Here is a 21684-nt window from a genome sequence, read left to right as displayed (position 1 = left end):
AATGCATCTAAATCTTTCAAGACTTGGAAGCAGCAACCAGATGGAAAGGGACAATTTCCAGATGTCAACCCTCCATGGAAGATTTCAAGTCCTGAAAGAAAACAGCTCATAGAAAATTCATCTTATAAGAGACATTAGAGAAAGAAAATTCATTGTTCTCTTTTGTTGCTGTGTAACTCAAATCTTTTCCCAAACTCTGACTCTTGCTCTATATTTTTAATTCCCAATGCACATTAATTACCAATTGTATTTTAATATTCTGTCAGCACATTATATCTATTTTCTCTTGGAAAACTGGGGGTTTTTTTCCCATGGGGCATAAGATAAGCACTTTATTAATTAAGCTGCCTAGAATGAATTCAGATGATTGGGAGTGCTACCACTTCTGTCAAGTATGGCACATCATTGTTTGGAAAGATGAAAGACAGCTCTGAAAAAAAAAAAAGAAGAGGAAAAAAAAGAAAAGAAAAAAATCAAAAATCCACGGTTTAGCACACACTCGAGGGACAAAGCACTGTGTCCTTCAAATCCTTGCTTTCTAAGGACTTCCTAGGAGAATCTTGGTGCAAACAAAATTTTGGCAAAAAAGGGTTACAGTCTTCACAATGAAAGACTAAAATGTTTTCAACATATATATATATAATATATATTTATATATAAATATAAAAACCCTAGGAGAAGACAATATGAGTTCTCAATCTTTCCTTCAAAGATTTTAGTTTGCTGCCAGGCATTAACCTTCTTATTTCATGTGAACTACACTGTAGTTCATAGAGGGTTCAACACATTCACTGTCTTTGCTACAAGAAATTTGTGACATTTTTTCATTAAATACATTTGGTGTGAAAGTAGCAGGAAGAGAAAACAGTGACTATAAAAAGAGGACTGGTCTCTTGTCTTTTTTTTCAAGTGAATTTCCAGCCTGAGGTTGTCACCGCAGAGCTAAGACTAGAATTCATATCAGCTATTTGCCAAAATTATCTCCTCTTGTCTTTGATGGCAAATGGTTTATCTCTTTTTGTTTTGAACTTTTTTCAGTGACGCTTAAGGAAGGAGTCCCAGTTTCGCTTCATTTTCCACTAAAACAAAGCCCGCACTTTAATGTTACACATTAACATCTGCTGCTTGGTATATTAATGCCCAGAGCCAGCCTGACTCCTCCTTTAGCCCCTGCCTTCAGGCATACTTCTCTTTCCCTGGCAGGGATCTGAAGCAGCAGGTTTCCAGTTGCATTCCAACTTAAAATGGCAAATAGTACGTTGCTTTGAAGTAGTTCATTTACACATCACCTCTTGCACTGTTGTACATTGCCCCTATGAAATGCTCTTCTGGGATGATATAACTATTAGCATCTTGATTTCTTTCACCATACGTGGGTTTTTTTTGACTCCTGCAGCCTCTTCCCATATCAGCTTGAGAATCAGCCTTCTGTTTCTCATTTTGTATGGTATTTTGGCTGATGCCCTCCTGTTTAATGAGTGTCTAGTCACTTAAGTCAAGGCCTAGAAGGTTTGCCTGGAAAATGAAAAGGCTTTCATGAGGGGGTCATTTTAGATCTTCCTAGATGTATTCATGCTGCATATTTTGACTCAAATTCCACCCAGTACCTGTTTCCTTTTGTGTAGCTTGTGAGAGCAGCTTTTAAACTCTTGCTTTTAAACACTCAGGATTTCTATCACAGTTTCACTTCTCTGTTTTACCACACCTATAATCATACCTCCTGTGTGTCATCTTGACACAGAGAGCAGGGCTCTTTCAGTTCCTGTACTACATAACATAGTTAGCCAATTCCTGCCATAATTATCTGAAAATTATTTTTAAAATCACATATTTCAAAGTAAAATATTTCCAGGATTAAAGGTTGCTTATAAGGAGTTGTATTTGTTGGTGATATCCACCCTCTGCAGCATCAAAACCAAGCACATCTTGGGTACTCTTCATGTGCCCTCTGAACTCCTGGGAAATTTAACTTTGATGAGGAGACATTCAGTGTTTCTGTTCTTTCATTTGGAGCCTCCCCCACTGTACTCTTGACACCAAGGACATTTCACTCAATCACCTTAAGAGAAGGACCTGTCACCTTCAATTCCACCTGATCTGTCCTTGTTTCCTGAGCTGTCACCTAATATAACACTAATCCAACAAACTAATCTAGAAATACCTTAAAATGAAAGTTTTTCACAGCAGGCATCAAATCCAGATCAGCTGTTTTTTAAGCCCATATCTTCCTGTGTGAAATCATCTTTCTCCAGCTAAAACATCCCTCTTGCACTCCTCTGTCCCGCCAGCTTGTCAGGAGTTAGGTACTTTGGTGCTGCCATACCCTCTGCCCGCGACCTGGACGTGGTACAGGGATTGGCAGAAGGTGAACACCGTGCCTGTGATCTCCATGCAATGCAGGTCTTCTCCCAGCCAAGTTAAACATTCCTCTTTGGGACTTCCATTGCTTTTGGCAATGTAAACACTTGAATAACTTTACACCAGTCCACTACAAGTTAGGCTCTGAAAAGTTTTAATGCTGTGGGAGGGCTGGAAAAATAGTTAGGGAACCATTATTATTGACAGAAAAGACAAAACTAAATTTTGAACTAGAGTTCTCCATCTATCACAGAGCAGAGTAAAAATGGTGTGTACAGGGGCAGCTCTGAATTCTGGACAGAAGGCATCAAATACTTTTTTTATCTATAAAAGCAGGCAGAGGGCAAGGCAGCACATAAAGTGCCACATCACTTCTCAGCCTTTTGGCTAAGATCAAGTGTAGTATCTGTTCTTATCAGTTTAATTTTTTTTTTTAATATTAGGAAAAAAATTTTTACAGAGAGAGTAATCAGACATTGGAATGGGCTGCCTGGGGAGGTGGTGGATTCACCATCCCTGGAGGGGAAACTGGATGTAGCACTTAGTGCCATGGTCTAGTAACCATGGTGGTGTTGGATCAAGGGTTGGACTTGATGATCTTGGAGGTCTTTTCCAACCTGGCTGATTCTGTGATTCTGTGATCTCTCAAGGTTTCTGTGATCTGTTGCTCACAGGAGTGTTCCTGAAGGCTCCTCACTCCTCTGGTGCACCACAGGGAGGCCAGGTTTTCACTGTGGTGAAAGGTCCTGCTTGTGGATGGTCTGCAGGAAGTGCTGTGTGAGTAGGCGGTGCTGGTGTGGTGATGCACAATGCAGGGCTGGAGGACAGGAGAGGAGCAAAGTCCCAGGCCTCCAGGTGGGATCTGCAGAAGGCGGCTCCTGAGGCATGGAAAGTGGTCCTCATGCTTTGATTAAGGTTCCTGATTTGCATGCCATTGGGGAGAGTGTGTAGGTAGGAGCAGGATGTTGGATAAATCCATTTAAAAGCCCTTAGAAGTGACAGGTAGCAAATTCCCCACACACACATACACTTCTCTTTTTTAAGGAATGGTGTAGGGTCAGCCCCAGGTTTAACCAGACTCCAATTGCTCCCTATAACACAGAGAAGTGACCTCTCACAGCAGTGCAGCTCTGGCTGTGCCTGTATAGCTCAACTCAAAAGAAGGCACTGGAGGGTTGCTTTGTGGCAGTAAATACACAAGGAGCAAGACAAAAACATCAGACCCTGAAATTTAGGGGATGACTGCAGCAGAGCTCCTAATCCCACTTGAAAGGATGGGCTCATGTCCAATTACAGGTTTTTTCCAATCCACTGGGAAAGTCATTACACTGATGGCAATCAGATTGGTGCAGCCATGGCAATCTTGAAAGCATTTAGGATATTTTTGATTAAATGATATAGTGGACAAAGACTGAAATTGCTTCTCTAGCAAAACCCCAGCATGAATAGTTTTTTAATTAAAATTAGGTAATCTAGCACTTTCACTTGTAAAATCACATGAAAGAGAGAAAACAAAAGGGAGGGATAGGAGAAAGGGAAAATGCCTCTTTGTTTTCTCTACTGACTGATTAGCACAACACTGGTTTTAAAATCCCTTTGCTTCCCCGTGTAATGAGGTTGATCAAAATTCTCTAAAGAAATAAAACAGCTGCACAGACCTCAAAAATCACAGTCTTCTCTACTGCATGTGCATTGTATTCTTTTCAACAGCTTTGTTTCCAAATTATTCTTTCCCCTTCATTGCCTCTGAAAGTCTATTACTGGATTTATTAAAACAAAGCTGAATAAGCATGCTGAATACAGACACAGTGATTGTCTCAACACATGTTTGTGCAAGGACTACTGTGCCAGCAGGTCTGAGCTGCTGGCTGTCACTGAACTGAGGCAGAACAAAGGAAAACCCAGCTGAAAGAATGAAAGTGTTCACTAAAGAAAGGTCCCATATTTTGCCCTTCTATTCTATATCGAAGACCTGAAATAGTAATTATTAAGCTGAAGTCAGACCATGACATTTTATTTCAACCCAGGCTGGGAGGAGAAATGTTTTTATATTGTCTCTAACATGACCTAACACCTTTCCCCTGTCTGGGGCTGGGATGAGATGCTGCTGCTGCTGCTGCAAGCTATGCCTTCCAGGGAATTAACCCGTCTGGGGTGGCTTGGGAAAGGACCATGATGCTTGCTTCCCACTGCTACCTGGCTGTGATTTGTGAGGGAGAAGGGATGAGGAGAAGCTGGTGGGCAGTGTGCACGTGCACACTGTGTGTACACACACCGCACACAGGCATTGCACAAATTTGTGCTGCACACATGCATTGCACAAATTTGTGCTGCACACATGCATTGCACACATTTGTGCTGCACACAAGCATTTTACATACATGCACAGGGAGGGAGAGGGAACGCATGAACCCTGGCAGATGGGGAGGTGGCACACCAGTCCTTGTGCCATTGCCTGTGTCAGTGCTCACGCAAACCAAGGTGTGCCCAGCTACTTAAGCAAACCTCTCTGGGCCGAGCCCCTTCCTCTTCCCCATTTCATTTGTTTTTACACAGGCAAGCTTCCCTAAGGAAGCAGAAGATTTAACCAAAGGGGGTTATACCTGACACAGTGAGGAGGAAGCATTGTACCCATTGATAAAGTGAGAAGTGGTGCTGGAGCTGCTGCTGATTCCTCAGGAAAGTGGTTGAGTCACCATCACCAAAGATATTTAAAAGACATATAGAGATAGCATTTAGAAACATGGTTTAGTGGTGGACTTGGCAGCTTTAGATTAACCATCTTTTCCAGCCTAAGTGATTCTATGATTCCTCTCTGGGCAGCATGGGGGTGCCCCGTTTCCTACCAAGCCCTCCTACTGTGCTGCACTCCCCATAGTGAGGGGTTTTGTTCCTCACTCAGCCCATCCAGCTGAGATGATTTTTTGAGATTTTTTTTTTGAGAATCATCTCAAAACAAAGGGAAAGACGCACTCGCAGGGAGAGGCTGTTCTGCAGATGCCCACAGCTATAACACTGCTGGAGTTTGCACAAGCAAGATGCAGGTGCTTTCATTACTGGCCTCAGTCATCAGGATGGCTTGAGTTTTCCCACATTCTTGATTTTCCTGAGAAATTAACTTTAATTTCTTATTTGGGACAGAAGATTTCTTTGTTTTTCTAAGTGGTACCATTTTAATGTCTTGGATGTAGTGCAAGGTGCACAGGGCAAGCACACACTGCCTTCTTGGCAAGCAGCTTTATGTGCTTGTGGTAAACCACCCATCTTCTCCCCAGCCACCCCACACCCCAGCAGCACTGTCCCTGTCATGGGCACCAACTCCAGTAACACAAAACTTTTCTGTCTCATCATGGAGACAAAAACAAACAAAAACACTTCAGTGTCATAAATAAGCCCACACTCAGTTCAGTAGGACACACTGAGTTTACTTTAATGATTAATAGAACCGTATCTGGAGAAGTCAAGTTGAAAAAGCAGCTCTGCGATTCTGAAACGGTGATAAAGCAACCCTTAAAATGTTTAAAAATATGAAAATGCAATATCTGCTAAACAAGAGCAAACAGAGTCAGTCCTGTGCAAATGACCGAGAACAGGGCAGATTTTGAAAATATCAGAGGCTAGAAATTTTTTTCTGTCTAGAAGAAAATATGTGTTCCAAGTAGTTATAAGTCAATAAACTCTATGTGCAGTTATCCAGATGGAGTAAAATGCTGGCCCCACAGATATTTATCACTCAATGAACTCACTGAGGTCAGAATTTTACCCTGAAACTCTATTCATATTTCTGATATTTTTACATACACGCACATAGCACGGACTTCCCATGCTGTGCCCATATATATACATATATATGTGTGTGTGTATATATATATACATAAAATCTTTTATAGCAGTACTTGTACTAATGCTTTATAAAATCTTTTACTGATTTACAACACTAAAGAGTTTCTAATTTCTATTTATCATTCTGTTCAGGGGTCACTCCATATTTTACTCTCTTCTCTCCAGTGCAAACCACTGATGCCCCGTTCTAGCAGAATGACATGAAAGCATATGTGTTGTCTGATAAAGAGCAGTCCTATTCCACAAAAGACACAGGTGTTTTTGTGATGCAGCAGCACTGCATTGTTTTGCAGCATGGACCTATAAAAGCACCACTTTTGTCAGTTAAAATGCCATGGTATGGAGATTAGTTGATTCATATGATATGTGTGCTTTGGTGAAAAGAACAAAAAAGATGCACAAAACTAGAAATCAGTGGCAGAATTGCAGACACAACCTTCCTGGGTGCCCAAGAGGAAGTAAATAGCCCCTCAAGCCCCATGGCTCATTGGGGTGACCTCTGAGGATGCACAGCGCTGAGCCCCACTAAAGGACTGAGCTATAACACAGACACACTTCCCAACAAGTTACGAAGGCAAACAGGTCTCCTGCCCTCAGGCTTTCCTCCCAGCAGAAATTATCTGTCAAGTTTGTAAACCATTCCCCTAGCCCAGTTTGGCAACTGCCTTTTCTATAAGAACTTTTTATTTCTTGTTGCATATCATGGCATATGCTTGCGTTTCCCTAATTGTTGTATATGAGAACATGATTTTTTTTCCTGGTTTTACCCAAATACTTTCCTAGTGTTGAAGAGGATGTGACATCATGTTTTTTTCAGATTCCTATAATGAAATATCTGCTGCTCACATTTCAGAAGAGGACTATGCATCATCCGTATAAAACAACCAAACCAATCATTATTTACAGCAGCGCTGGTATGTTAAATAAACTTTGTGGTAAAAAACGTTTTAAATTCCTTCTGAAGGCTTTCCCCAAGCTTTGTTAAGCAGGTCACATTTTCACCAGTTTGGACAGTAAATATGGATGTGTTAAAACTTTCAGAGACATTTTGAAAAATGTTCATCTAAGTTTGCAGTTACTGTATGCATCTCTGTATGTGTTTAACCTGGTACAGAGAGCTGTTTCAGCTTTGGTGCTTATGGATGATTAAAATTATATCATTATATCTCTTTCTTTGATCACAATTTAGCGTAACACATTATCTTGATTCTCAGTAACTTCCAACTTTGATGTTATATTTAATAAAATATAATGCTGTGCTGAGGAATCCCACGGGTATCTTTAATTTCTTTTCTTTTTTATTAATATATATTACACTTTAAATGGGATTAAATTGTCTGATTAGTGAAGCAGACTTTTGCTGTAGCAGTTAAACTCTAAATTCCTCAGGGCGAGCTATAGACATTGTTAAAGTATCTTTCCAAGATGCTGATAAACCTATGAGAGTTAAGCAAGACATTTTCCTTGTGCTGAGGCTGGTTTCATTCTCCGACCCCAACCTTTGCTTTGTTCATTCATCCTCCTCCACAGAAACCTTTGTTTTTGCCCATTGAAATGTAAGGCTGCATGGTACAGTAGGTGACAGAACTGATGCAGGCTTTTGAAGACAAAATCTCCCTGCCACCCCAAACCCAAGAGCTGTGTAGAGAGGCTGTGTCACCACTGAGCATCATTCAAGAGATGCAGCAAGGCCAGCATCAGCCACTGTGCCCACCAGGCACAAATGTTCCTTGATGCCCATAGGCTGTATGCTGTCTTGAAGTGGGCCAGTACCACTGCTTATGGTCACCAGACAGTGTCAGAAAACTGGACAGAGCTCAAGAAATGGGGCACTTAGCCCAGAAAAGCCAAGTTGGTCATGTATAAGGCCTTGGCCCAATCCCTGTGCCCAAACAGCCCTTGACAAGTGCCCGGTCAGGCTCATGAAGTACACGGTGCGCTGAGCTGAAGTTCAAACTCAGGCATGGTACAAGGGTTATCCTATCAAAAACACTTCCAGAAAATGCTTAATAGCAACTGAAAAGCAAAGAATGGGCTGAGAGAGGCATGGACTTGGGGAAGGCTTTCTGGCCTTCTGCAATTTTTTCAGCATGCAGTCCTGTCCGCAGCAGCTCATCGTATGTTCATTTTAATTGCCTCCAGCAGGGAAATGAGAGCAAGTGGAGCTTAATAAACATTGGTTGAGGATGACTATGCAACTCTCTAAGAGAGGAGGTCCTTCTCAGCCTGTCAAGCAGTAATAGTAGCCTGGAGAACCTGGGGCCACATCATTATGCTCTTTATTACATTTCATTAAGACTATATATTACAGAAGTAACACTGTAGAGTTGGACAGTGCCAAGCCAAACAGCTCTTGCCATACTGTGAGCATAGGAAAATTCTTCATCACTTCAGCTTTTATTGGCTAACACAATTGTCTTTAAAATGGTCAATCAATACAGTATGCAAAAAGAAAAATTAAAATGTACAATAGGCTGACTATCAAATAAAAATCCAGATTCAAAAGAAGTAAACAGAAAAGGCCTTTTAACTTTGTATAATTCTCCATATAATACTCAATGAAAAGTTGACATAACAATGCATATAACAATAAAAACTTATATGCAAACCTATCTGATTATTTTATAAATAATTCAACCAATTAGAGTCATGATAGCATTTCAACCTAAAGAATGGTGAAGTCCCTCTGCACAGGGCATGAGGCAGAGCTTTATAATGCACCTGAATTTTTTGGTCCTTCAGAATCCAGACCCAGCTTGGACATTGTTTATGTACCTAAGCAGTTTACATGGGTGAATAGCACAGCTGCCTTTTCAGAGAGCTACTCGTGTAAAGCTAACTCCTTCACAATAGGATCAGCAGAAATACTCACAGTGTATAAGGTGGTGGTTTTGCATTTCAGGATTAATGCAGAAAAAGAAGGAATAGACTAGACTAAACTAGAATAGAATAGAATGTTTCCATATTTCTAGGACCTGAAGAAGGGGACACGGGACAGGAGTGGAGGTTGTTTCTTTATGTCTACACAGTAGAAAAATATCTCTTCAAATTTACACAGATAAAAATGTTTTGTTCATAGGTGATCCTTCCCCTCCTGGTCACTGAAATAGAAGATTACTGAGCTAACAGGAAGAAGCATTTCACAATATTACTGGCAATTGAAAAAAGTAACAATTTAAAAGCTCTAGAAAAAAATACGTATAATGAAGGATCCTTTTGCATAGATATAATAAGTGAACCTGAGTGCAACACAGCAAGGCACTGCTAGCATAGACCCAGGAGGCACAACAGGAAAACAAAGCATAGCCAAGTAGTCCGATAAAAGAGAGAAAATGGGAAGAGCCCTCACAAACCATCACTAATGTCTTGGCTGTCCTTGGTGATAAAAGTTTTATCACGTTTAATTACCTTCCGCTTTGCTTTGCAAATGATATGAAAGTATCTTACTTCAAAGTAAACTGTAAATTGAATAATCGGCTGTTTGGTTTGAGGTAAAAAGCAGGCAGGTGAGGCAGACCAGGATCCTTTTGTGGACATATGCAAGACCTAAGCCCAAGGCACTGAAAACCTCAGTCAACAGCAAGGATTCCCCAAACTAGGATACTACCAATGAATGTGCCAGTCAGCAGTAGGGACTTCTGACTTTCCTGGCAGTGTGTAGGTGCCATCTCAACTGCTAAAATCAGGGTACAAAATCTGGTCATATGCTTTCTTCTTCTCTTCTAGTGCATTTCCCTCAAACCCTTCAGCTTCCTATATCCCCCCAGCCCAGAACCTGCCCCCTGCCTCCTACAGGAGATATCCTAGCAAGGATGAAAGAGTTTGCAGTGATTACTTTGCTGTTGGGAATACACATACCACAGTTCAAAAATCCTTGGTATTAAACATGAAAGACCTGAGCCTAGCAAGGAGCAGGAAGAGTGACATTTAAGGCAAGAAATGTCAGACATTTAGAAGAAATCACTATCCAATGCAGAAAAACAACCCCATAAACAACAAAAGACAGAATCTGCCTCACTGGAAAATAACCATGAGAGAAGAGTTCTTGCAAATGCATCTCTGATTTGAGAGATAAAATTAGAAAATTTAAAGTCAACTGTTGTGAAACCATCTTTGCATAGTCCAATAATTTAGCAAATTTAGATAAGTGTTTGAGTTGATGTCCTGACTTTTCTGAGGACAACGACCGGATTGGTGCTACCTTTAATGGGGCCAGGATATTGACCCTGAACTTTGTGCTGTTGATCCAAAGCAATCAACATCAAGTTGTGTCAGTGCTCATATGAGCACAGAAATGAAGTCACTACAGCACTCAATTTGCTAAAGAACTTTCCCATTACTAGGCAAACAGTATCCCTTTGCTGAAGACCAATACCTGCTTGTTTGAGGAAAAGGTCTATGAAAATACTGCCATCACAATTTATGTGAAAAATACCTCTAGAAAAAGTGGCAATTCAAATGATAAATTGTAATCCATGGAACTCAGGAACAGAGCTAGCATGAAGGAAGCAAAAATGCTTTTCCTCTTAAGAAAACTTTGACTTTTTCCGGGAAAATTGATAAAAGAATGTTCTAGTTCCAAACCATAATATTTTGTTTCCAAAAAGGGTCAATAGAGCCTTGAGTTTAGGAATGTCTGCTTCTTTCGCACTAGAAGGTAGTTTGAGATCCTGTCTTTTTCCATAAATTATGTTTCCATTATGTCCCACTTCTTTCTAAAGAAACATAAGAAAATAATCCCATTTGCTTCAGTTACTTAGCTTCAGTAAACCTTCCTCCACCTTGACTGATGGACAATCATAAAATCACAGAATGGTTTGTGTTGTAAAAGGCCTTAAAGTTCATCTAATTCCAACCCACTACCTTCCACTAGACCAGGTTGCTCAGAGCCCCATCCAACACGACCTTGAACGTTTCCAGGGATGCAGGATCCACAACTTCTCTGGACTTCCTGTTTCAGTGTCTTACCAGCCCCACAGCAAAGAACTTCCTCCTAATATCTAATCCAAAATTGCTTTCTTTCAGTTTGAGACGATTCCCCCTTCTCTTGTCACTAAATGTCCCTTGTAAATAGTATGTCTCTAGCCTTCTTGTAGGCTCCCTTCAGGGACTGGAAAGCTGCAAATAGGTCACCCCAAGGCTTTCTCTTCTCCAGGCTGAACAATCCCTATTCCCTCAGCCTTTCCTCATAGCAGAGGTGCTCCAGCCCTCCAGTCATATCGGTGGCCTCCTCTGGACTCGCTCCGACAGGTTGATGTCCTTCCTGTGCTGGGGACTCTAGAGCTGGATGTAGTTCTCCAGGTGGGATCTCACCAGCGTGGAACAGAGGGACAGAATCCCCTCCCTCAACCTGCTGGAAACACTGCTTTGGATGCAGCCCAGGATACAACTGGCTTTCTGGGCTGCAAATGCACATGGCCAGGTCATGTCCAGCCTCTCACCCACCAGCAGCCCCAAGTCCTTCTCGGCAGGGCTGCTCCTGATCTGTTCATCCTCTTGTATTGATAATAGGGATTGCCCCAATCCAGGTGCAGCACCTTGCACTTGGTCTTGTTAAACTTCACGAGATCTCCATGGGCCCACTTCTTGAGCTTGTCCAGGTCCCTCTGGATGACATCCCATCCTTCAAGTGTGGCAACCACACCACTCAGTTTGGTGTCATCTGCAAACTTGCTGCAGGTGCATTTGATCCCTTTGTCTATGTCATTAATTAAGCTATTAAATAACACTGGTCCAAATATGGACCCCTGAGGGGCATCACTCTTCAGTGATTTCCATCAGGACTCTGAGCCATTGATCACTACCCTCTGCATGTGACCATCCAATCAATTCTTTATCCAACAATATTTGACAACTGCTTGTAAAAAAAGTTTATCTTACTAACATTTCTATACTGATAAAATAAACTTTAAGCATATAAAAGAATTGATATTTTTATATATATATATAAAAGTACATACACACAGAGACCTATATGGATTTGCAGTAATTAAATCTAAAGAAATTCCACCATGTAAAAATGAATTAATGCACAAGGTATAAATATATATCATTTAAATAAGTATCTTTCTGTTAGAAAAAGTTGTTTTGTGTGTGTGTGTCCCAGTAACAGTTATATGTTAAACGTTTTTCTCTTCAACAAAATGTGTTTTCATGAATATTGTTAGAAATCAAATTAAAGACTCAACTGGCTTGCATTTTTAGTGTATTTATAAGTCCTCTATTCCTAAATTGCTCTTTTTATCCAGACAAGTCAAATGCTGCTGGTAATCGTTTTTCTGTCGCATATTCTTCTTTCTTTAAAATCACAAATCATCCTGCTCCATCCAGAACATGAGGGCAAAGATGCACACTACTTACAATCCTCTGTAAGACCCAACACTAAAATACCCATAACTTTCAACTGGTATAGTATTTCAGGCTTAAAGAATAGATGTAGGTAAAGCTATCTTCAGCACAAGGTAAAAACCACCCCCGGGAAAAAAACTACCCACAATGTGAACAGGAATACATGCTGCAATATTTATGAGTATCGTGGTGTTGGGAATTCCCTCGGCAAGCCTTTGATTTTCATCATACATTGATTTTTATCATAAGCTGTTCTAAAATTAGAGGAGGCCACAATCTGACAAGTATCCTTTGTGTTTTAGTTGTAGCAGATGGATACTACGAGGTACTTTCTCAGCTTGAAACTGTTCCAAAACCTGAGGCACTAATCTGACATATTAAACTGAATTTATATAAAGTCTTGTGTCTTTACATCACACAACATCGTTTATGGCATGCTGGGCTGTGACAGTTTAAGTTATGAAAATGTTGTATCACTCAGCGGATCAGATCTGACGTTATAGCAGGTCTCATGAATTTCTTCATCCGGAAAGAATAAATTTTGTGTGGGAGCATTCTGCACAGCACCCCTGCAGAGCAGTAGATTAAAACTGGATTTTAGCATTTACCTCTTGCTCAACTATAAATCAGGAATTAGAATTGATAATGGCAGTTATCCATCAAAAGCAATGCAACTGCAGATGAGCAGGAGTAGTTTTATGGATAAAATGAGTTACTTTTTATTATTATTATTAAAGGAAACCTCTTCTATTTGGAATGTTTCTAGGCTCTAAACAGGGATGATTAGATCCATGCTGGTCATCAACATGGATAAGGAAGATGCATTTGAAGTAACACCTCTCCAGATTTCAGAACATTATTCTGAAACTCTAGCAGTGGTCTTGAGCTCAGCAGTTCACATTGCAGGCTCCTGTTGACAGAAGACCTGGAAGGAACATCTACCACAGCCGGCAGGATTCTGCTCCTCGGTTCATCGTCGTATTCCTCGGGCAATTGAAAGCTTTACGGAACTCTTCAAAGTTGCTCATGGCTCCAATAACTCTGCAAAGAGAAAAGGGGTGACCATGCAGCTTGCCTTCTGTTAAACATTACAGGTCTGCAAGCGTTTCAGTGTGTTCACTTCAGGTTGAATTTTCAGGCTTTCATATAATTTTTCCACAAATGAAACCAAAAAGTTCAGGAGAAGCACTGCCAGTTAAAGCTAATAGGAAGAAAATCTTATTTTGTTTGGTGCTTTGAGAAGCATCTTGCTTTTCTAGAAACTCAATGAAAAACAAATGCGTTTTGTAATACTATGTCCTCTAGAACAATTTTCTAATCTGACCCTTGGCAGCAAGGGTGGGAGATCAGCAGTAGCCTTGCACATTAAAATCCTTCTTCCAGCACCTGCCAGATGCTGCAGTCCAACAGGCATGTGCATGTAAGCACACACTGGGGTTGTGCTGGCAGTGGTTTCATTTGGATCACGTCAGCCAGCTTCCCATAACAATGCACTCTGCCCACCATGCACACACACACACATTGGGACTTCACAGCTGGAGGGGGCAGTTAGACCCTCTTATTGGGCAGCTCAGCCTCACACCCGTCAGCATCTCAGCTCCTCAGCTATTTTGGAAATGCAATTTCTGAGCCTTCTGCCCTGACCAGCTTCCCATGCTCTCTTGCTTCCACGACAAGTGGAAGTGGTACTGAAAGTGCAGCACATCCCTGCCTCACACAAGATAGACAATGTGTCTGCATCACAGGCTTGCACCTGCAGGCATAGGGGAAGAGCAATAGGGATTGCTTTGTACGCAATCATGGCTCCTGCTTTCATGTCTTCATTTTTCAATGCTCTCAGAAATTATTATTTTACCATTGCTAGATTAAGATTGTGTTGTTGGCTGCTTTTCCTATGCCTTTAAACATCCTGGAACTTACTAGTCTGAAAATTGCAATGGTATTAAAGAGTTTCCTGAGTTAAGAGCGGAAAAGTATCTACTGAGCTATTAATTGTATGCCTTTCTATTGTCTTTGTTATGCACTGAGAAGGCATTTTTCTATATTGCAGACAATCAGCTTTTCAGCATAGCACAGTATGGTAGAAAACATTCTTATTACATTGATTAGACTTTCTATGAGTAAGAAAATTTGCAGTCATCTGGCACAAAAATGTCTAAAAGTCAGTTTTGTAGGGAGGATTACAAAATGAGGTTAGGCTTCAAACAAGATATACAGTTTTACTGTAAAAATATTGCAGATACATATTCAGAGACTGGAACAGCAAGAGCTGGTCATGTAGAACTGCTGTTGAAGTTGGTGGGAATTCTGCCTCCAATATCAGGGATTTCAAAGTGAAATTGGCCTCCAAAAATAGCTAAGACACATGTTAATACTGAAAATCTGCCAATTAAAAAGAAATAAAACCAGAATCTATCTAGTGAAATATCTTTATGTGTGCATGCATGCCACTTTTCTACCCATGGTTTGATATTGCCACACATTAACTATGAAATCAGAGCGGGCTGTTTGGACTTCATCCCACTGAATTATAATAGAGGCACCTTTCCCTGAACAGGTTACCCTGAGCTCCCTTGGTAATCAATAGAAAGATGTACTTGCAGAGTCTAAGTAATTTAAATTTATTACCTGATGAAAGATTATATATATGTGTATATATATATACATAGAGAGAGAGAGACAGAGAGAGAGAGTACTGTATTGGAGACACTTCCACTATGAATCAGTATCAGCTTGTGGAGTTAACATCCTTCCTCCAAATAAAGAGGTGATGTAGCACTTGACTGAGGGCAAACATACAATTCTTAGTTAAGTAAATACGACTGACATGAATCCCAACAGAAACAACTTGTTCTTGGTCACACAAACTCTGTGAAGAAGCTGAGAAATAAACTCTGGCTTCCTAACTCCTGTGTAATCTTTAAAACTTCCCCCTTCAACCTTTCCTTGAAGTTCATGAGTGTCTGTGGTTAGGGGAGCCTGTGGGAGGCCTTTTGGGGAAAGGCACAGTTACTCTGGACTATCACAGCTCCTTCAAGCAAAGTGTCACTTGAAGGCCAATGGAAGAGTTTAGTCTGAAACTGAATTTACAGGGCATGTTTTGCTTTGCATTATCAATATAATTCAAGGTAGTCACTTAGAAACTTTTAATGAACTCAGGCAGATTAAATCAAGGACGCTCCTAATATTCGCTGTTTTCTAAACTAGAATTGTTTAGGGAAAGAAAGTGATAGATGAGGCATTTTACATACTCAGGCCATGATTACAGGACATCACAGGGATCAGGCTGCATTCTGGTTCAAATGCTTTTGAAGGTAGATGCAAGCTCCTCAATTTTACAGAAGAGCATTTGTAACAGTGAAAGATAAGCTAATAAAACCAGTTCAATTTCAATCTAAACCAACAGCACAGTCCAATTTTGTGCTTGCTCTTACCCCCCTCTTAAAATGCTAAATTTCAGCACTTCTGTTCTGCAGTGATTGATTCTGTATGTATACTGAGGAAATACATTATTTGCACTACCTGAACTGTGGAGGGCTGTGAGCTCCAGTATATATTTGCTCCCTCGCAGATTCTGGTCTAAAGGAGTTGCATCTTACCTAATAAAATATAAAAAAAAGAAACAGGCACATTATCTGAGATGACTTTGTAAGTAAAGCAGAATGTAATGTCACTGTTCTTAAGATGCCTATTACTGGCAGAATGCATTAAAGGGAAAGACACCATAAATTCCTGCTTTGTCTCACCTTTGCTAACCTGCAGTTTTCTGTTGGTATATTCTTTTGTTTTTCAAATCCTCTAATGGATCCACCCACTGTTTCTCTCTACCCACTCTATCCCATCATCTAATCACAGCCACTTTACTAATTCTTTTTTTGAAGTTCTCTATAATGGTAGCTTGCTTTTCAGCTTATGCTGCAGCATCTCACACCTTAATAATTACCAAGCATACTTCTTGGTCTCAAAGCTATGTCATTTTTATAAAAGGTACATATAATGATGCTTATCATCTCTAGACTTGAAGATATATTACCTGACATATTTATTCCATGCTGAAATGTCAGTTTCTTTTGAAATTACATATTCTCCACATTTCCATCAGTGTTCCCTAATTCACTAATTCTGATAAGATACTTAACCCAATTGTAACTAACTACAAAACAGGGTAGACAGAATATTTGCACAGCTGAATAATCCCTCTTATGTTGTATCCATTGCATGAAAAAATCTCATTTAAGCTGCCCCTGCCTTACCCAACTCCCTGCATTGAATGTTCCTATCGACAAAATCCTTTAAGCCAGATAGCCCATAGGATTTCAGTGGACTTCAGTGCAATTTTGTCTGGCTGAACAGCCCTGACAGTTTGAATAAGTCTATTCAGTTTCTGAAGCTCTGTGGAAATAGTCTGAGCTCAAGGGTACCTTGCATACCCTGCTCTCACTGTGCATGTGCCTCCCCTATGAGGGTCCACTGGACACGTAATTGCTGCAGTGGTCCTGTAACACTCCTACAGCTTTGAAAATTTCTTGGAGAAAAATCCACACAGTATGAAACTTAGTTCAGCATAAACTACCAAAGTGGAGTCATTTCTCTCCTCAGTGTTGTCAAACTGCCACAGGCCCATAGGCTGCTACACTGACTCTCAGCAGAGAAATGATTTTCATCCAGGACTGGTTGCATTGGGTGCTGTTTCTTCAGTTTGAGATGATTTCATTCCTTCAACTGGTGCGCAAGGTTTTACAGTCCAGCTTTTACTTCTCATGTAGGGAGTTTGTCCCAACTTGTTTAACCAAATAAATAATTTCTGATCCTCTCTTGCTCTACATTTTTTCTAAAAAATTCATACTCCTTATCAAAGTTTTGTTACAACATATTTAGTGTACAGATGGGAAAAAATAAACTAAGACTCTCTTCACTGCTGCTTGGTTTCATTGAACAACATTAACAGTAACAAATAGTGGTGATACATTTTCAACAGGAATCTGTGGTGGAAGCAGTTAGAAACTGCTGTGTATTGCAAGCACCAGAAATCTGGGAAGTTGAAAACTGGGAAAACTGAAGGAGGCTAAGGACTCAATACTCACAGGAAGACCCTTAGTGGAGGGAAGTAGCAAGAATAAAGAAAGCTGCTGTAACAACACTGTGCAAACACAAAAATACTTTCAGCAGTTCTGGCACAATGGATAGATGAGGACAAAGAGAAAAAGAGAAAAGAAGTAATAGTCCCGTGAAAAGTCTCTGCTTATATTCTGAAAAGTCTGGGTTTGGATCATGTGGATTGTTGAAACAAAGCAGGCTCATCTCTGCACTGCACATTGTGCAGGTTAATAAATGGGGACTTGAAAAACATTTGTGCTACTCACGTGGGCATAACTCAGAAAGAAAAGCTGGTTGTGTGTGAACTCAAGGCCTGGCAGTAAAGGCTCTTCTTCTCCTCCCCTCTTTTCTGTAATCCATTTCCTGTATGCCTGATAAGAAAGAGATACTAAGTGCCTTTCAGCAACATGAAGATAACCACAGCTTTTTTCGTACTACTATGTTTCAGATATTTTTCGTCTGCTTACCCTGAAAGCTTCTCTCAAACCTCCATTATCTGCAATGTTTTCTGCCAAAGTCCTCTTCCCTTTCACCTGACAGAATGAAAGAACATCAGTCATTTGATCCATTTCTGAACTTCCTTCTTGATCAACTTCAAGAATGGGAAAAAGTAAAACAAGGAGAGAATGACCTCAGCCAATTTCAACAATCATAACTTTGGTTAAGAAAACGGGGTTTCAATGGGAAAACTGTCAGTAAAAAATTTTCTGTGATAAGTTATCCTGGCTCTGGTCCTAGATCTATGTAGCACAAAATATAGTAGATAAAATGCACTCAAGAATCCAGTCCCTGATCTTTGATCTGAGCATCAGTAATTTCCCCCCTGAGGACTGTTTTTATCTGGTTACATGTGAGATCCAGTAGTCCCTTTTTAAAACTTTTATCTAAAAGGTTATATTTATTTCTCTACATAACTCTTCATATAATACTGGAATACTAAAATAACTTTTAAGTCATAACATAAACAAGCATAATTAAAAATAACTGTCAGAGACAGAATTAATATTGATAGTATATTCAGTGCTCTAAAAATATCTGCGAAGAAGATTCCTTTTGCTTCTCTCTGGTATTGATTCCAAGAGCAAGAGTAATAGCAACAAGGATATATTTCAAGAAGCAGCACTACATAAACTTTGTGAGAAATCCAGCCTCCTGGCACTACCAAGTGCAATACCACTGTGAAGAAATCCTAATTTCTGCTAGATCAGCATTACCTCTGCTCACCCAACCTACTAAGGTCTTAGTGTTACCAACTGTAATTGTAATTAAGCAGTTTTGCTCTCTATTATGCCTTGAATAAGCAAGATAATTGAGCAGAGTTTTGAGCAGAGCTATGAAGGTCAACGCTGGCCTGCAGCTATAGGCTTTCCTATGCCACAGGGATCAGTATAGTGGGCTCACCTTAGTTCCAGGATGCTAAAAGGGGGGTAAACGGAGCAGAAGAGGTAAAAAGATCCAGGACATAGCTACATACCTGTGCCCCACCACTCAGTGCAGATGAGCATCCAGATTGGCCCCAAAACATGTGGCTTGATGCTTTGGGTACAATGTTACACCCAAGAGTGCAATAAAGTAGAAATGGGAGCATTAGAGGAAAGGCCAACCCTTTCCTGTCAGCTCTCCCCTCAAGAGGCTGAAGATGGAGGTGAAAGAGAAGCTTTTGGGAGAAAAGGTGCTGGAACACCAAGGAACTTTCAAACACACCAGCTGCCTTCTTTTTTGGCCTTTCCTTGCAGTGGGCTTGTGAAGGAGACAGATTTAGAGTGTAAGATGAGAGTAACCTCACAGTGGCACTTGGGCCACAGGTCATTTTAATAAGTGGAAGAAGTCTTTCTGCTGACCTCAGGCATCTCTGGATCAAGTATTTGAGACTAGTCTGTGCAGTTTGTGACAGGGCTCAGGGATCACGATAAGCCCTTTATTTGATGAGATGAATTTCTGAGATTATTGCACTCTGAAGCTATTTCTATATCCACTTTTTCTTTCACTACACTTCTCTTCTGCAGACATTTTTATTGTAAATCAGAAGAGAAGGAAGAAGAGTAAATAGGTTTCTTGATCCATGAAAAATATTCGTACAGAAGTAAAATACCTGCAGACTATTGATGTGACAGGCAAAAATAAGAAAAAAAGATCTTTGCTTGCATAGCTCTTCATACAAGAGCCATAAAATATGGCAGAAAATATGAAGATTTTTCTATCATCTAAAAAGTGCTTTTGGTTACCCTGTGGAAATGGGATGACAAGGCTGTGGGTAACAGGATCTCTCTAGTAAGCCCATTCATGGACTTCAAAGGCAGTAGTTACACTGGAGAAGAAATTCAGACCTACCTCACCTCAAGAGACAGTGCAGGAGAAGAAGGGGATGGCTAAGCCAGTGGCAGAGGCATGGAAAGGGCTCAGCCACATCCCTGGGGAAGGTTTTAACGACCTTCTTTAAGTGGCACTTTTGTATTGACAGTTTTTGTCCTACATGTATTCAGGAATGAGCCTGAGAATTTTTATTTGTAAATTAGTTTATAGGAAATACTTCAAGTCTGAGTTGCTGGACTTCAGACTGGACCACAACATGGCTTCGTTGTCTCTGAGACTATCACAAGCAGCCTGGGAAAAGTGTTAAAATTATTGCTGAGCATTCCATGTGACCTCTCTATTCTTAAAAGGCATAGATGAAATAGTATTTCTAAAATGTAAATAGAGGTGATAGAATTGAGTGGGGATTTCAGTATGTATTTTTTCCTGAAACTTAGATTAAAATCATGTCCCAGCCAACATTACTGGAATTTCAGCTATTCATTTCTGAAAGTCTGGGATTTATCCTATTTATCTTCATTTTGGACATATATATAATGTGTACATTTTCAGGGAAGCCCATAGCTCTGATAAAGAATCAAACAGAAACCATTCACTTGCACTTTCTTTCTCAATCCTTTTCTATGAGCTACTGCTATCATACTCCTTTCATTAGACATACAAATGGGGTCTGTGTGCATGCATGGAAGAAATTGCCAGAGTTCAATCTGAAATAAAGCAGGGTTTATGCATCCATTTTATAACCACAATAAATAACAGGCAGAAGTGTTAAATAAATCTATAAAACATGCTATTATATTCTTTCTAAGAAGAGTGACTGCTCGGTTTTCATTACAGACCTCATTTTCAAAAGACATTTAACATGCTCACAATAATTAGACCAGCCCTGCTGAGTGGCTTCATTCTCTTCCTCTGAATCCAAAACAATGTGATGGGGAGAAGTAGTTTAACCCTGTCACCTGGATGTGGGTAGTGGTATTTGACTGGACTAATCAAACCTGACAGACAATTTTTAACACAATTATTCACTTCAAAAAATCATTTGTTGTGAGAAATGAAGTTGAGAGCCTAATATCCCAATACATTGGGATTTATAAAAAGAGAACTTAAAAAAAAAAAAGGCACAGCAACCAAAACTCCTAATGTAGGACTGTTTTCAGTCACTGATGGTTTACATACATATAAGCCAGCTCGCTTCCAGTAGTAATTGTTGTATTGATCAATCATGCACTTTGTTTTCTCTTTAAATTTTTCTTCAGAGTTAGTTGTCCACCAAGGGTCTAAGTTTCCATTTTTGTCATATTTCCGACCTCAAAAAGGAAAGAAAGAAAACAAATGTTTTTGCAGGAGAAAACTTTTCCAGTTTAGGAATCTATCACCTGCACAGAAATGAGAGGTGAATGTCTTCATGCAAATGTGTGTACAAAATGGATAGGATCAGTGAGCAAAATCTTGACCCCACTCAAGTAGAGCAGTGAAAAGCTGGCATTCTATTTATTGTCATCATTTCCATTTGCAGAAAAAGATAGCAATGACTAATGAGTTCTATAGTACATTTTATAATTACATAGTGTAAGAGACATTTGAGCTTTCTCCTAAGTCTAATTGTGAGTATTTTTCATCCTCAACCCATATGTCCTTGATTCTGTAAATGTGATGATAACTAATTTATTATTAATTAATTCTACACTTGATCAGAAAAACAACCCATTTCATGGAAACTTC

The 21684-nt window shown here is 40.0% G+C and overlaps 1 protein-coding gene across 1 annotated transcript in view; it reads right to left on the bottom strand.

The window, feature by feature from the left end:
- Positions 1-13243: 13243 nt before the first annotated feature.
- Positions 13244-21684, bottom strand: part of PHEX (phosphate regulating endopeptidase homolog, X-linked) — a 99717-nt gene continuing 91276 nt past the window's right edge. Inside the window, exons 18-22 of the mRNA XM_017831507.1 lie at positions 21139-21269; positions 18114-18179; positions 17913-18017; positions 16072-16148; positions 13244-13590 (exon numbers count right to left, since the gene is read on the bottom strand). Of these exons, the coding sequence (XP_017686996.1) occupies positions 13488-13590; positions 16072-16148; positions 17913-18017; positions 18114-18179; positions 21139-21269 (482 nt within the window). The 3' untranslated portion in view covers positions 13244-13487. The remainder of the gene's footprint in view (positions 13591-16071; positions 16149-17912; positions 18018-18113; positions 18180-21138; positions 21270-21684) is intronic.

The sequence above is a fragment of the Lepidothrix coronata genome, unplaced genomic scaffold (assembly GCF_001604755.1).
Source record: "Lepidothrix coronata isolate B3197 unplaced genomic scaffold, Lepidothrix_coronata-1.0 Scaffold191, whole genome shotgun sequence".
NCBI classification, from domain to species: Eukaryota; Metazoa; Chordata; class Aves; order Passeriformes; family Pipridae; genus Lepidothrix; species Lepidothrix coronata.
Note: the sequence above shows the minus strand (reverse complement) of the source record. Positions and strands in the feature narration are given on the sequence as shown.